The sequence below is a fragment of the Natator depressus genome, chromosome 3 (assembly GCF_965152275.1).
Source record: "Natator depressus isolate rNatDep1 chromosome 3, rNatDep2.hap1, whole genome shotgun sequence".
In the NCBI taxonomy this organism is placed as follows: Eukaryota; Metazoa; Chordata; order Testudines; family Cheloniidae; genus Natator; species Natator depressus.
The window spans coordinates 14,265,945-14,283,461 of NC_134236.1; the positions used below are offsets into that span (position 1 = coordinate 14,265,945).

At 42.3% G+C, this 17,517-nt stretch overlaps 1 protein-coding gene across 1 annotated transcript in view; it reads left to right on the forward strand.

Moving 5' to 3' along the window:
* Positions 1 to 17,517, forward strand: part of PKHD1 (PKHD1 ciliary IPT domain containing fibrocystin/polyductin) — a 369,527-nt gene that overhangs the window by 194,390 nt on the left and 157,620 nt on the right. The window contains exons 43-47 of the mRNA XM_074947443.1: positions 7,070 to 7,182; positions 8,260 to 8,365; positions 9,688 to 9,822; positions 12,885 to 13,020; positions 14,759 to 15,005. Of these exons, the coding sequence (XP_074803544.1) occupies positions 7,070 to 7,182; positions 8,260 to 8,365; positions 9,688 to 9,822; positions 12,885 to 13,020; positions 14,759 to 15,005 (737 nt within the window). The remainder of the gene's footprint in view (positions 1 to 7,069; positions 7,183 to 8,259; positions 8,366 to 9,687; positions 9,823 to 12,884; positions 13,021 to 14,758; positions 15,006 to 17,517) is intronic.

Genomic DNA, 17,517 nt, shown 5'->3' on the forward strand with positions numbered 1-17,517 from the left:
AACTACGATTTAATTCCCTGCAGGGCATATACCCAACTTTACCGGCCATTTTAGAGAATATAGTGGAGGCATCTATTATGTTTTTTAAAAATGTAGGCAGAGTAGCATGACTTCAGGGCCTCTAAACACAGAGAGATCTACACAGTTGTACATTGGCATAGCCTAGAGCTGTCTGACTCAGTAGCAATGGTTCAGCTGTTAAAGGGCTTGCTACATTTATCTGTCAATGTACTTGTGAAGCTAACTCAGTCAGTTTTCAACACATTTGTTTAGCTCATGTGCTATAATAGAAATTCAGAGATCTATTCACAAGTTGAGGCCATGGACATGTAACCAGCCACTGGGGTAAAAACTACTGCGGCCTGTCCTCTGCAAGCCAGTGTGGGTGGCACAGCAGATGCTCATTGCAGTCTCCATTGTGAGCTGCCATCTAAGGGGATGGGCATATAAGGCATTGCAACAGCAGGATACTGAAGTCTAAAAGAAAACGAGGAATCTACTTCCCTTTATCTACATTATTAGTAGGGGTATTTATTATTGTACAGCACCCAGAAGTGCTTGACAAAAAAAAAAGGAAAGACATGGTCAGTGTAGAAAAGACCACAATATATTTGTAGGCTTTTGGGGTTAGGGACAGTCTCCTATTATGTGCCTGTATGGTGCCTAATCTCACTTGGGGCCGTCAGACTCTATCCTAATATAAAAAGTAGAAGTGCTGAACTGCAGGGAGGGAAGGAAGGATTTTAGCCACAGCACTAGGCTCTTGCAGTTAATCAGTTTAGGCATCTGCACATCATGAGGGTTCATAAGAATGACCATCCTGGGTCAGACAGTGGTCTGTCTAGCCCAGCATCTAGTCTTCCAACAGTGACCAGTAGCAGATGCTTCAGAGGGAATACACAGAATAGGGCAATTATTGAGTGATCCATCCCTTGTTATTCCAATTCCAGCTTCGGTCAGTTAGAGATTTAGGGACACCCAGAGGATGGGGTTGCATCTCTGACCATTTTGGCTAATAGCCACTGATGGACCTCTCCTCCATGAATTTATCTAAATTCTTTTTTGAACCCTGTTATAACCTTGGTCTTCACAACAACTCCTGACAACAAGTTCCGCGGGTGGACTGTGCGTTGTGTGAGGAAGTACTTTGTTATGATTGTTTTAAACCTGCTACCTATTAATTTCATTAGGTGACTCTTGGTTCTTGTGTTACGAGAAGGAGTAAATAACATGTCCTTATTCACTTTCTCCACCCCAGGCATGATTTTATAGGCCTCTGTCATCTCCCTTTTTAGTCATCGCTTTCCTGAGCTGAACGGTCCTAGTCTTTTTAACCTCTCCTCCTATGGAAGCTGTTCATACGCCTCATCATTGTTGTTGCCCTTCTCGGTACCTTTTCCAATTCTAATACATATTTTTTGAGATGGGGTGACCAGAACTGCGTGCAGTATCCAAGGTGTGGGTGTACCCTGGATTTAGAGCGTGACATTTCTGATATTTTCTGTTTTATTATCTATCCCTTTCCTAGTGTTTCCAAACAGTTTGTTAGCTTTTTGACTGCCCCTGCACATTGAGCAGATGTTTTCAGAGAATTAGCCACAATGACTCCAAGATCTTTTTATTGAGCGGTGACAGTTAATTTAGACCCCATCATTTTGTATGTAGAGTTGGGATTATTTTTTCCAGTGTACAGTACTTTGTACTTACCTACACTGAATTTCATCTGCCATTTTATTGCCACATCACCCAGATTAGTAAGATCCCGTTGTAACTTCTCACAGTCCTCTTTGGACTTAATTATCTTGAGTAATTTAATATCATCTGTAAAAATGCCCCCTCACCGTTTACACTTTTTTCCAGATCACTTATGAATATATTGAACAGTACAGGTCCCAGTGCAGATCCTTGCCGGACCCTGCTATTAACCTTTTCCATTGTGAAAACGGAACATTTGTTCCTATCTTTGTTTCCTATCTTTTAATCAGTTATTGATCCATGAGAGTACCTTGCCTTTTATCCCATGTTTGCTTACATTGCTTAAGAGCTTTTTGGTGTGGGACCTTGTCAAAAGTTTTCTGAAAGTTTAAGTACACGATGTCAACTGGATCACCCTTGTCCACGTGCTTGGTGGCCTCCTCAAAGAATTCTCATAGATTGGTGAGGCATGATTTTTCTTTACAAAAGCCAACTCTTCCCCAATATATGTTGTTCATCTATGTGTCTGATAATTTTGTTCTTTACTACAGTTTCAACCAATTTGCCTGTTTCTGAAGTTAGGCTTACCAGTCTGCAATTGCCAGGATTGCCTCTGGAGTCTTTTTAAAAATCAGCATTACACCAGCTACCCTCCAATCATCTGGTACAGAGGCTGATTTAAGTGGTAGTTTATATACCACAGTTAGTAGTTGCGGAGTTTCATATATGAGTTCCTGTATAACTTTTGGGTGGATATAATCTGGTCCTGGTGACTAATTACTGTTTAATTTATCAGTTTGTTCGAAAACCTCCTATATGGACACCTCAGTATGAGACAATTCCTCCAATATGTATCTAAAAAGAATGGCCCAGGTGTGGGAAACTCCCTCTCATCCTCTGCAGTGAAGACCGATGCAAATAATTAATTTAGCTTCTCTGCAGTGGCCTTGTCTTCTTTTAGCATTTTGGTCATCCAGTGGACCTACTGATTGTTTGGCAGGCTTCCTGCTTCTGATGTACTTAATTTTTTGTTGTTGTTGCTGTTAGTTTTTGTGTCTTTTGCTATTTGCTCTTCAAATTATTTTTTGGCTTGCCTAATTTTACTTTTACACTTCATAGAATCATAGAAGATTAGGGTTGGAAGAGACCAGGAGGTCATCTAGTCCAACCCCCTGCTCAAAGCAGGACCAACCCCAGCTAAATCATCCCAGCCAGGACTTTGTCGAGCCGGGCCTTAAAAACCTCTAAGGATGGAGATTCTACCACTTCCCTAGGTAACCCATTCCAGTGCTTCACCATGCTTCTAGTGAAATCGTTTTTCCTAATATCCAACCTAGACCTCCTCCACTGCAACTTGAGACCTTTGCTCCCTGTTCTGTCATCTGCCACCACTGAGAACAGTCTAGAGCCATCCTCTTTGAAACCCCCCTTCAGGTAGTTGAAGTCTGCTATCAAATCCCCCCTCACTCTTCTTTTCTGCAGACTAAATAAGACCGGTTCCCTCATCCTCTCCTCATAAGTCACTAGACTTGCATTATGTAGTGATCACTGGCTCCATGTCTAGTTGGCAGCCGACATCAAGCGGAGTGCCCCAAGGGTTGGTTCTGGGGCCGGTTTTGTTCAATATCTTCATTAATGATCTGGAGGATGGCGCGGACTGCACCCTCAGCAAGTTTGCAGATGACACTAAACTGGGAGGAGTGGTAGATACGCTGGAGGGTACGGATAGGATACAGAGGGCCCTAGACAAATTAGAGGATTGGGCCAAAAGAAATCTGATGAGGTTCAACAAGGACACGTACAGAGACCTGCACTTAGGACGGAAGAATCCCATGCACCGCTACAGACTAGGGACCGAATGGCTAGGCAGCAATTCTGCAGAAAAGGACCTAGGGGTTGCAGTGGACGAGAAGCTGGGTATGAGTCAGTGTGCCCTTGTTGCCAAGAAGGCTAATGGCATTTTGGGCTGTATAAGTAGGGGCCAGAAGATCGAGGGATGTGATCATTCCTCTCTCTTCGACATTGGTGAGGCCTCATCTGGAGTACTGTGGGCCCCACACTACAAGAAGGATGTGGAAAAATTGGAAAGCGTCTAGCGGAGGGCAACAAAAATGATTAGGGGACTGGAACACATGATTTATGAGGAGAGGCTGAGGGAACTGGGATTGTTTAGTTGGCAGAAGAGAAGAATGAGGGGTGATTTGATAGCTGTTTTCAACTACCTGAAAGGGGGTTCCGAAGAGGATGGATCTAGACTGTTCTCAGTGGTAGTAGATGACAGAACAAGGAGTAATGGTCTCAAGTTGCAGTGGGGGAGGTTTAGGTTGGATATTAGGAAAAACTTTTTCACTAGGAGGGTGGTGAAGCACTGGAATGGGTTACCTAGGGAGGTAGTGGAATCTCCTTCCTTTGAGGTTTTGAAGGTGAGGCTTGACAAAGCCCTGGCTGGGATGATTTAGTTGGGGATTGGTCCTGCTTTGAGCAGGGGGGTTGGACTAGATGACCTCCTGAGGTCCCCTTCCAGCCCCGATATTCTATGATTCTATGAAACTGCTGTTGCCTCCTGAAGGACTTAGAAAATCAACATTCTGTCTACAAACAATTCTGCTTCTACAGATCATGCATTTTCTGGTTTTTATCATCCCCCGTTTATTATTCCTGAACATCTGGAACCAGATTCTAATCTCAGTTACTCCAGATTTGCCACAACCAGTGTAGTCCCATCGTTTCAGTTATCCCAGTGAAACTGAGAAAAGAGTCTGGGCCAGGTCCCATTACAGCAGTTCATAAACTCCTGCAGCTCCTTCCTCATTTGAAGTCCTAATCCTGTTGTTCGTAATCAGTCGTTTTCAGTCACTTTGAGTGAATCAGGGTACATACAGAACCAGCCATTAAAGAATTCCTCATTTACCCCAAAGTAATTCCATTAGCTTCAGTATACCTACTTCTATTTTGCATCCAGATGAGGAGAATTGGGCCTGTACTTCTCTGTGGTTTTAGTGCATTGACAACCCTGGAGAATGAAGACCTCTCTTTATCCTCGGAACAGGCACCTCTCCAGCGCACATCAGCTCCAACAGGGAGGGAGTTCCTTTAACACAAGAAGGCAACTTATTCTCCATGCTTATTCAGTCCTTAGCCTCTTGCTGCACCTTAGCACAGGGATACAAATTAGTGCTTAGAGGTATCTTTTTGTGTCTGTGGTCTCCTGTACACCAGAAAATGGATGGACATCAACAATTGTACCTGGCTCACCAAACAGCTGTCTAGTAGTAACTTGAGTACTTGTGGCACCTTAGAGACTAACAAATTTATTTGAGCGTAAGCTTTTGTGAGCTACAGCTCACTTCATCGGATGCATTCAGTGGAATTCACTGTTGCTGATGAAAAGTTCCTTAGCTCCTTACCAATATCATCTGAACTAGCCAACTCCCAGACTATTGGACATCGGGGAGAGGGCACACCCTCTGCCTTTAAGCATTGTCCACCATTGCTTCCCTACCATGGCGCTTTCTGAGACCTACTGCAATGTGAGTGCTTGCTGCATAGACCCATTAGGACAACTTGCTGCATTCTCATGGGCTTTGGCATTGGGGAATAGTGCTAGAAATGCCTTCAGTGTTGTATTTTATTGGTGGGGAGAAGAGGAAGCAGAGCTTTAAAGGACCATCACTGTTCATCCTAAGGTATTCATGAAATAGTTACATTATCAGTTAAAAGGCACTTAAAACATTGACTGGATTTTATTCCAGTGACTTCAGATGCACACCTTCAGGTATCTGGCATACACTGGCAATTAATTTCTCTCTGGAATTTTGATTGCATGGATGTCCGTAATACACTGACTTCACAAAAAATTGATTTCCACACAAAATTCCCTGCCTGCTTAAAACTGCTGCCTTCAAGCCACTGGCTGCCTGAATAAATGTGCAGTTTTTCCTTATGAATCTTCTGTAGAATGCACAATTGCAATTGCAAGTAAAAGATCCTAGAATACTGTGACTTGACTGCAGAAGCATTTTTTTAAGGGAAAGGGATCTGTATTGGGTAGCATGTTCTAAACTGTTGCAGCTCTGCAAGATGGGAGATAAGGCAATGCTTTGGACATTGATATCCTTTTGTTTTTTGAAAGATGTCAAAGATCACGACTGCAGGGAACTAACAGGGTCAGGAGACTGGCAATGGAATATGGAGCCTTTCACCTCTGGGTCACTGGTGTGGCTTTGATTAGGGTCATTACTCATTACCATTTTAAAGCTGACTGGTGACCTTTGCGAAGTGAGTTGGAGGTCCTAGTGGAAAAGTGTCCACATAAAAACACCATGACGATTGACACCATCTAATGACAACTAATTCTGGCCACTGCCAACACAGAGCAGATCTGAATTATGATTAGGATAAACTCCTGTCTCCTTTGAAATCAATTGCAAAACTCCCATTGGCTTCAATGGGACAGGATTTCACTGCTGGCGTTGAAAAGTTCCTTATCCCATTGCTTATATCCCTGCATAATCCACTCCCTACTCACTTATTTAATAAACTCATAACTTTAAGGCCAGAAGAGACCATTATGACTTCTAGTTTGACCTCCTGCATAGCACAGACCAGAGAACCTCAGCCAACAATTTCTACATCAAGCCTGGATCTTCTGTTTTGAGCTGTAGCATATCTTTTCGAAAGATACCCAGTCTTGATTTAAAGACTTTGAGTGCTGGAGAATCCACCATGTCCTTAGTCACTTCTTCCAGTAGTTAATAACCCTCACTGATTAAAAAAAAACCCCGTCCTTTGTCTCTAGTTTGAATGTGTTTAGCTTCAGCTTCCAACCATTGACAAATCACTCGTCCGTTAAACCTTAATTCTGCATGTTCTGCTCAATATCTCAACTCTAGTGTTGCATTAACTCTAGTGTTTGTTTGTTTTTGCATGGAAAAATATACATGTTGAGAAAGACAGAAATTGGTAGACCAAGATTTAATCAGCCCACTTATGTATAAAATAATGTTCAGTGAACAAGAAATTTTAGCCAGCCTGGAATTTTGTGGAATTTACAGATCAGAATGGAACTTGAGATGCTATGTGATATGCCTGCTTGTCTGCCAGATACTGTTGCATGGCTTGAGGGTGGAGAGTGGCTCTGGGTGAGAAAGAAAGCAGGAGTGAGGATGCTGTAGTATGTACTTGGCAGAATTTGCACTGATTTCAATAATAATAAATTAATAATAATAAATAAATACTTAGCTCTTCTAAAGCACTTAGGAGAACTATGTAAGTTAAAGGCGTAGGACTAGAGGGCTTGGCCCAAAGTGATTTTAAAAACAAAGCTTTTAATTGCCAGGAATCTTTTCTAACTGTAGTGCATGCTTGTCTGCAGGCTAATACAGTGTGTGCCGCTGGTTATGGCTATTTCTTTCATCTCTCGCCTGAGGGACCGTCACAAACTCCTCTTCTTGCCTTCAGTAAGAACACAGCCCATTCCTGCACAAGGTATTTGGGGATTCCCTTTGCTAAAGATTTTTTTTTCAATAGTATGAATTGCTTAAGTATTTTCCCCCCATTAATTGAAATAGATAATTAGGCTCTGTCCCTTTAAATATAGCTTCAGAGCTTTGTGTTCATTTAAAATCTTCTCTGATCTATAAAAGGATTTTTCCACAGCAGAAAGAAGTCATCTGATAACGATTCAGTTTGGTTTATTTCTCATGGATTATCTGTAAATAGTTTCCATTTCAAGTTTCAATTAGACACATCCCTTTTCATTTCCTGTCCTAAACTATTGTGTAGTCTTCATGTGTATTGTTAACAGCTGATGCATTTCACCCCAGAGGTGCTGCATTTCAGTACCAGATGAAGTGATCCCTGTAGATTTAAGGCCTCGAATTAGCAAAGCACTTAATCACCTGCCTAACTTCAAGCCTGTGAGTAATCCCATCCTTATTCAGCAAAACACTTAAGCAGGTGCTTATATGCTTAACTTTAAGGACATGCTTAAATACAAGCATGTGATTAAGTGCTTTACTGAATAGAACTGGGATTATTCACATGCTTAAAACTTCAGGAAGTTTGAACCATGATCTAGATAGAAACCCTCCAACTGGTCAAACCAAAATTGTTGCGTGCAGAAACACCCAAACTTTGGCACTGTTGGAATCAAAACTCACCCTTACGTTGTTGAATTCCAAATTGTAAGGGACTTTCTATCTGGATCCAATTAGTTCAGAGGCAGCAAAGTTGGCCAGAGTTTGATGGATGGTAAGAGTACATAGCTGTCTTGTCTCAGCCTGAGCATTAGCCCTCTTGTGGCAAATTCTGGAGGCACTTGCAAGAGAAATGTCATGAGTTTTAGAGAACTACTTCTGGACAAGGATTGTTAGAGATATATATACAAATATAAATATTTGAGTACAAAACCTCTTTATTTCTGAATAAATGTGCCGATGCAGAGAGCTAGTGCAGGCTTGGGCACTAAGATACCATGATAAGTGTAATAGAAAAACCTACACATAAATAAATATACAGAAAGAAAGTTGGGCATTCTCTTCCTTCATTCTTCTTCTTACACAGGTATGGTCTCCTGGTGTATCCAGAATACCAGCCAAAACGTGTAGATGGCCTGGGCCCAGTTCTGTTCCAGAGCTTCACAGCCTGGAGAAATCAAGGCGGGGTTCAGGTATAATTGGTTTTAATTGTATTTTGGTAGTTCAGGACACTTCAATGTAATCCTCAAAGGTGCAGCTCCTCTGTACCCACTTTGGTCAATTGGTACTGCAGAAGGGACCACTGTGATCATCCAGTTCAGTGGTTTTCAACCTTTTTTCATTTGTGGACCCCTAAAAAATTTTGAGTGGAGGTGGGGACCCTTTGAAATCTTAGACATAGTCTGCAGACCCCTAGGGGTCTGTGGACCACAGGTTGAAAACCACTGATCTAGTCTGACTTCCAGCATAATACAGGCCAGATTTAACCCAGTAATTCCTGCATCAGTCCCAATATCTTGTGGTGGAACTAGATCAGACCTTTTAGGACATTCAAGCTCATTTTAAAGATTCTAAATGATGGAGAATCCACCACCATGCCTTGGTTAATTCTTTCAATGGTTAATTACCCTAATTGTGAAAAATGTGCATTTATGTCTAGTCTGAATTTGTCTAGCTTCAGTTGCCAGCCATTGAATCTAGGTATGCCTTTGGCTGCTAGACTAAAGAGCCCTATAGTATCTAATACCTTCTTCCCATATAGGTACTTATAGGCTGTGATCAAGTCATCTCTTAACTTTCTCTTTCATAACCTAAAGGGATTGAGCTCCTAAAGTCTCTGTAAGGCATGTTTCTAGTCTCAAATCCTTTCTGTGGCTCTTCTCTGTACACTGTTGAATTTTTCAACATCCTAGAATGGAATTTGCTCGTTCTGGAAATGTTTACTTGTATGAAACAACATAAAGTTGACCAGTGTTTTCCAATTTTGGTGACCTTTTATCCGTCATGCTGACTCAGATAGCCAGGCTGCCAAACCACTCAATTTATTATTCTTTGTACCTTATTGCCCCACCGCATCATAATAGGTTTATTTTGTGTTCCCTGAATGTGCTACCCACTGGTAGCTATCTTCCCATAATCATGTGGTTGTAAAAAGTACCTTGATTACGTTCAAGGAATGCCTCTTTATAATACATCTTTTCCCCCCTTGTCGTCTTTAGCTATTGCTCTCTCCAATAATTACAAAAATAGTATTTACAGCATCTTCAACCCTGGATATTGCTGACTATTTAGTCTCATTTTTCCAGTGCAGTTTTTGTATCAACGTGGAAATAACCTGTTATTTTTTTGAATCCTTGCAAACAGGAATAAAGAATTAAGGGTGAGCTTTTCAAAGATAAATTAGATGCCCAACTTCTGTTTGTGCTTTTGACAATCTCCCTCTTCTGCTACACAGTGGTGAAAGGATAATAATGATCCACAGAACTTTTCTGAATTTATTATTATTTTTAAATAGATTTTTAGCAGCCGCAACCTGGAACTCCGAAATTTCCAGATCTATGCTTGCAAAGATTTTGGAATTGACATCGTAGAAAGCCTTGGAAACACCACTGTTGCTAACAGCTTATTACTTGGACACCTTGGTCAAAAGGTAAGAACTCCAATAGCTGTTTTCATTCTGCTTCTTCAGCCCAGTCTATTTTAAAACGGTCCTTCTTACAGACTAGTATCAGACCCAACAGAAGGAAATACAAAAGCCAGCTTCTCCAGAAGATTTAGTTGTTTTCTCAGTGCCAACTTCACTTAATCTCTGAGCTTTGAGAAATCTCCATAACTCGAATAATAAGGGCCTACGTTTCTTCCATTCCACCTGAAAAACAGCACTCCAGCAGCGCAATGCCCCTAATACCATGCAAGGGCACCAATTCGGTACTGAATGAGAGGGAAGTGTGCCAGCAACATTACCCTTCCAAGTCAGTGGTTTCATAATATTAGCTACCTCTATTTTAGGATGGTAGTAGAGGGAAGTACAATAAGGTTATAAAACTAGATATAATGTCACTTTTCACATACCAGGTTCTACAGGTTTTACTCTATATCCAAGTACAAGCTCTATCCAAACACAAAAACTAAAACTGAGCCAGAGACAGAATTTCCATTCTGTGGGAAATTCCAGTTTTTTTTTTTAAAGTCCAATTTGGAGTCAAAAGCTGAAATTTCCCACAGAAAAAAAATTCAGAAATGTTGATCTGAGACCATCGAAACATTTCATTTGACATTTGTTTAAATTCTTAAACATAGGTTGTATACACATAATATTAAATATTGTATCAAAATTAATATTTTAATAGAGTATAACAGACTAAACGGAAGGAATTGAAATGACACTTTTGAAATGAAACATTTAACAGTATCAAAAATGACAGATTTTGACACTGCTGAAGTGAAATATTTTGATTTTTTTCCATTAGTCAAAAATTGACGCATTCCTGTGAAACATTTAGATTTAAACTAAACTCAGTTGTTGATGGAAAACTGTTCTGTTGATAATATTTTGACCAGCTCTAACCATCATTAGTTTTAACCTTTTACAAAAATGCCCAGCCAGCGTATAATCAGGTATCACTGAAAAATTTAGTCTAGCGGCCTGAGCACAAGTTTGGGACTCGGGTACACAATTCCAGTCCTGACACTGATACCCCTTGTGATCTTTTGGGCAATATTTTTAACCTTTCTGTCCTGATTCCTCACTCTGTAAATCAGTGTTTCACACTGGGGCTCTGAGAATTAAGTCATATTTGAAGATGAAAAATATGATCATGTGCTAACTGTTATTATTTATGACAGTAAATTGTATCTTCCCTCACTATGTGCTTGTGCAGCATCTTGTACAATAAGATCCCTGCCTGACTGAGTCTTCTGTGTGGTACTGGAATGCAAACAGTTTAATTAATAATAGAATCTTAGCAACAGCTGTCCACAGCTTTCTTTTTCATATTTTTCTGCTCTGGTTTCTAGCTCAGCTTACTGAATTGCTTGGGGTACATTGCCCCAATCTGATTGGCTGATGGATATATTTTTTTAAAAGGCTAATTTATAAGCCCGGGGAAGACAGCATTTTAATGTAGTGGATTGATCCATAAGGAGTACAGAGCTCAAATAAAGCTACAGCCCCAAACAACTAATCTTCTAGCTGCACAGTGAATTGCTCTCAGACTTGAAGGGATGGCTCTCTGTGTTGTTACAGGATCCATGGGAGAACTCCAGCGCTTTACATGTTAAGAGAAGTAGAGGCGCTCAGCTGTGCGTTGTTCCTCACTGCCCCCCAAGGGTGTGATTATCTTTGATTATCTCATGATAAGAGTCGCCTTGTCATCATTTACATCTTAATTTATGTAATTCTCCCTTTAATAATGATGTCTCTTTAACATCAATTAAAACTTTGTGACATGAATTTAACAGGAACATTGGCTATTCTGCTCTGCCAGCTGTTTTGTTTTTTAAAAGATGCCTTGCAAGCAGATTATTATTTTTGGAAATATTAGGAAAATTGAAATTGAGTCCTCAGTCTTTTAGTGCTGTAGTATCTGGGCCTGACGGAAGTCAACAAAAAGGCTCCCGTTAACTTCAGTGGGCTTTGGATCAGAGCCTTTGCATTTTTCAGTCAGTGAACCAGATGCATATGCATTGCATGTAAAAGAAACCGTTAACTTCTGGCAAAGACAGATTGTCCAAGACAGGTGATGCATGTTTGGGGAGGAAGAAAGAGTGAAACAGTCTTCTAAAAATATTTGAAGGGTGAAAACATTAAGAAAGGAAACAGCTTGTACAATGTGAAGCACAGGGATATAATTGGGGGTGATGGGATGGACATAAATAAAGCAAAAAGTAGGTAGGAAAAAACATTCGAAGATTTAAATCTGTCTGGTCTGTGGAACCCCATGTTGAGGCATTAGCTCAGTAGTGACTTGGAACCAAGTTCTTCACCTAGAGAATCTCCAACTTCCCTCCTTGGGGAGGGCTCAAGGGAAATGGCAGAGCCCCTGTCTCTTAAAGGGACAATGCCATCTTTAATGGCTAATTAAAAAAATCCTGTTGCTATAGAGTACCTTTAAATTGCATTTTTGATTCATGTGTTTAAAGTTCCTTGGTACAATGTTTGTGTAGGGCTTTGGTTGTGCTTTCCTGCTGATGAGGGTCTTTCCAGGATAGTGGGTGGGCCCCAAACCGACATCAGCAGATGGGGTCATGCCAGTTCCTCTTCCACTCTCCCCACCATCTCTGTGCCTACGATTGCTCCCAGCAGCAGCACATGGACTGGGAGATGGGACCAGCCACCCCCATGTCTCTGTGTGCTATGTCCTGGAAGAGCTACTGTCATTTTGTTTCTGTCCATTTTCTCTTTCTGGTCGTGTTTTTTGCCTCTTTGCCTAAGTTTTTTGTTTTTGTTTTTTTTTCACCCTTATCTTTTCTTCTTTCTCCATATTTATTTGCTTTCTGATTTTCCATCCTTTGTGTGCTTCCAAGTTTTGTTGTGAATATATTGGACAGCCTGGACCAGATCCTCAGATGGTGTAAATTGGTCCCAGCTTTGTGGACTTCAAAGGAGCTACATCAATTTGCAGCAGCTGAGGATCTGGACCCTGGGCTTATTTCACTCGGGAGACCCAAATGCTGATGTGTTCGGCTGTGCTCTTTACTTTCATCTTGCAGGACAGTAGCTGTATGTCAGCAGGGCTGAAAACTCCCCAAAGGCACGAACTGTTGGTTTCCAGTACATCTTTCATGAACTTCGATATTAGCACTTGCACTGCAATCAGCACCTGTTCTGGCTGTTACCAAGGCCAGGGTAAGTTACATTTACACTGATGCTCTGACATAGCAGAGTCTGAAAAATCCTTGAGTTCTGTAAAGATTGGTGTTACCCTTGTGATTTTGTTTCTTTCACCGAGAGGCATCACTAGAGTTTGCTACCTGTATCCCAGAGGAAGGATGATCCACTGACTAGGGCACTGCCTTGGGACTCACAAGATCTGGGTTCAATTCATTGCATTTCCACAGACTTCCTGTATGACTTTGGACAAGTTACCTAGTCTCTTTGTACCTCAGTTTCCCCTCTATGAAATGGGGTAATAGCACTTCCCTGTCTCGGAGTGGTGTTGTGAGGATAAACCCATTAAAAATTTTGAGGTGCTCAGATGCTGTGGGAAGGAGGGTCATAGAAAAACTTAATGTAGCTGTCCTGCAAATCAACACCTGTCTTATGCGGCTCTGGTAACCTGGGCCAGCTCTGGGCCATAATTTTAGGTGGGAGCATTATAACTCCATCCCTTGGACACATACGTGTTCATTAGGGTGCTTTTGAAAGTAGTCCTCAGTGTTCTGATATCACTGGTGGGCTGACGCATGGGTATCTCCTTACAGCCTTTTTGCTGCCTTGCCAGCCCCTTACTGCAGTGCGCTCACCCCTGTCTGGGGCTCTGGGTGCAGATGCTGCACATGGATTCTCTACCTGGAAGATCTGGGCTGTTAAACTGACAGACATGAATGCTGCATAGATTTCAGATGAAGGTGTTTTTTTTCCCAACCATGATTTAATTTTCCTATTTCTCTGAGTTTGGGACAATTATTCAGAAGCCCCATTGGGACATAAGGATAGAGATTAACACATTCATTTGTTAATATTCCTTTTTCGGGGGGGGGGTAATACTTCAACATAGTGGCATATTCTTTAATCACTGCAACCCATCCTCATAGAATTCCAGCAAGGTTGTACCTCAGGCCACCCTAAATCTTAGGTGAATTTGCCTGAGATAATGTATGTAAACGAAGAATTATATTGAGTTTTCAGGAGCTACCCAAAGGCTCTTTGAAGAAAGTTCCAACTGCAATTAACTGTTAAATATGTGTGTATGTGTACTTATAAACTATATAAAACCATACACTTTCCTATAAAAATGGTGAAAAATACTTCAGCAATGGAGATCAAATGGCACCAGGAGGGCAAAATCTGCCCCCAAAGCAACTTCAGCTGTGCAATAGGAAGGTCCTATATTAACAAACAGTGACTAGTGAACAAAAGTGCTATGTTTGGTTTGCTTTGGGTCCTAGGCTGGGGGTGGGTGTGTGGGTGTGTGTAGTTATGAGCCTATTTGATGATGTTAGTTTGGGGCCAACCTACTGTTACTGCTGCATCTGAATCCAGTGCTCGAATCAAAAGACCTGTTAGAGGTAGGATACTGGACTAGGTGGATCTTGGGTCTATGCAGTAAGGCCATTCCTATGACCATGCTTCCCATCTGGTTATGATTCTTCTGTTTAAAATATTTCATTATCCAGTCAGTAGGTAGAACCAATAACATGTGACGTATGTGACCAACCACACCGCAGACCCAGGGTGTGGAGGCCTGTAGGCTCCCCTTTCTGTCCCAAGCAGCCATTTCTCTGACAGGAAACTGAGTTGAGGTTAACCCCTTGTTCACCGGGTGGGGGTGGTGCGGGGGGAAAGGGGGGAGTAGGTAGTGCCCCTGCGCCCAGTCAGACAAAGGTGTGACGTTGCATTTCTGAATGGTTGCTTGTTTCCCCAGGCGGATTTACAGTGAGAGCTGAACGGTTGGGATTCCTGAATTCACCCAACCAGGCGTCATTCCCATTTCCCCATTCGGCCATCCTCGAAGATCTGGATGGCTCCCTCACAGGACAGGAAGGAAGTCACCTTCTTGCTTCTATGGACACACTTTCAGCTTCCTGTGTGGCCAGTGCTAACTTCAGTCACGCTGCCAGGGGGAGTGTTTGTGGAAGGGACGTTATTTTTCACCGTATGTCTATTGGTTTGTAAGTAGCAATTACATCTTTGCAAGCTCAGGTCTGGCCTGGGCTTTTATGTTCCATATTGGGAAGAGGTATCAGGTCTGGGCACAGTTCTGGAACTAAGGAAGACTAAGATTAATCCCAGCTCTTCCATGGCCTCTCTCTCTGGTCCTAGGCAAATCACTTACCCTTATTATTGTGGTTTCTATAGCTGTAAAAGCTGAGCTTGTCCAAGGGCAAGGTTGGACATTAAAAACCTGATTCTTATTTATTCTGCAGTCCCTTCCCATAACTCTGGCAGTGCAGAGGGGCCTTAAAGTGGATGTAGCTGTAAATTCCACCACTTGTACAGTCCTTCACACTGTCAGAGTGGTGTAAATGGGTCTTAGTGTAAATGAGAATCAGGCCTCTGTGCATCTCAAGATGGGCCCTGAAACTGAGGTAGCCAAAACTAGTGGACACTTTTGGCCTAAATGATTTGCCCAAGGTCATAGAGTTTATGGCAGAAATGGGAATTGAACCCAGATTTCTGGCCTCCACCAGATATTTTTAGACAATAAAGACAATCACAAGTAATGGAGGATTAAAGAAAAAAGTTGGAATTACATTAGATTCAAACCAAGGAGAATGTTCTTACAATTTTTTCCCTGAAGAGCTCCCCAAGTGTGGATTGTTCTGAAGGTAATGGCTGATTACACCTATCCCTGGCAAACTCACTTCAGTTCCATCTAATTCATTTTCCATGTTGATTTAATGAACTTTCAGATTCATATAATACTATTAATATTGGAGCCAGCATTTCATGGTCACACAGGCTGAGCTACCATTGGATCAGCAGCCTGCTGTTTCTACAGGGTATTAGAATCACAGGCTTAGAAGGGACCGCAAGGGTCATCTAGTCTGACCCCCTGCCACGATGCAGGATTAAGTACGCTGATTTATTTAATTAACAAAAAAAACCCCTTTACAATAGATTAATTTCTGGAATTCTATTTCTGTTGTGTCTTTCTTGCTGACACCGTTAGGATTTATGTAACTTTTCATGTCCCTGCTTCATAGAAACATAGGACTGGAAGGTGCCTTCTGTGTCATCAAATCAAGTCCCCTGCTAAGGCAGGCAACCCTGTTGTATAAACTTTCCTTCTCTTGCCATGAGGTGGTAAAGCATCTTGCATGGGGATTCCCATCAGACCTCACTAAACAGGGTTAGGCTAGGTCAGTACTCAGTCCCCTTACTCAGCAACAATGGCCAGCTAATCTCACAGCAGCTCCTATGCTCTGCATTGAGAACAGAGTTTGTAGTTCTCATCTTCAAAGCTATTTCTCGGACTGGTCCTAGCTCCCTGCGGGTCTTTCCAGTGATGAGCTGCCAAAATCTTAACAACTGGTTCCTCCTCACCCCATGAGGGGGTCGTTGCTCACCCCCGCCCCCCGGGACTCCTGCCCCATCTAACCCCCCCGCGTTCCTTGATGCCGCCCCCCCCCCCCAGGGCCCCTGCCCCATCCACCCCTGTCCCCTGACCATAGAGTCGGTGCCTAAGGTGCCACTTTGGGCCGGTTAAATTTAGAAGCCCTTTTAGAACCGGTTGTCCCTCACGGAACAACCGGTTCTAAAAGGGCTTCTAAATTTAACAACTGTTTCTAGTGAACCAGTGCAAACCGGCTCCAGCTCACCACTGGGTCTTTCCTCACTTTACATGATTATGAATTCCTGTTACAGCAAGGGAATAAGCCACTGGAATAAAGCATATACCATCCTCAAGGGTGTTTGTGGGAAACAGAGTTTTCTTGGTAAATCCCTTGTGGCTTCACTCCTGGCAGAGCTTAGAGTCCCACCACCTCCAGACAGAAATGTAAAACCCATTTCCCTGACCTGGACACCATAGACAAACCTAAGACAAAAGCCTACTGACTGTGGGGTGCGTAGAATTCAGTTAATGTGTTAACTCTTTGAGTAGGTCTATACTGGAACTGCAGGTGTAATTTCCAGCTCAGGTGGATGTCCCTGCACTAAGTTCTGATTGAGCTAACTTGCTAAAAACAGCAGAGTAGCCACAGCAGTGTAGCTGCAGTGAGACAGACTAGGTGCCCCAAGTACGATCCCATCTGAAACCCTAGGTGCGTATTTGGGCACCTAGCCTATCTGCCACTTGCGCTGCCACAGCTACACTTCTATTATTAGCATGCTAGCGTGGGTATGTCTACCCGAACTGGAAATTACACCTCCAGATCCAATGCACACAAGCCCTTAGAGTTTGTAAGGCACTCAGATACTACAATGATGAATGTAGGATAAGGATACATAGTCTAGGTAGATAAGAGACCTGGCTGTTGCCTGTTGTTAATGTAGCAGCTGGCACTCTACCCTTTAAATCAACACTATACTGATTCCCCAGCACTATACTGATTCCCCAGCACGGTGGTTCTGCACATGTCCAACCCAAGTCCTCACCACTCATCACTGAAGAGTCCATGGCACTTTTCACAAGAGTAGCCAAACTAACCCCACTATCCCTGGGGAATTACATTCTACCTC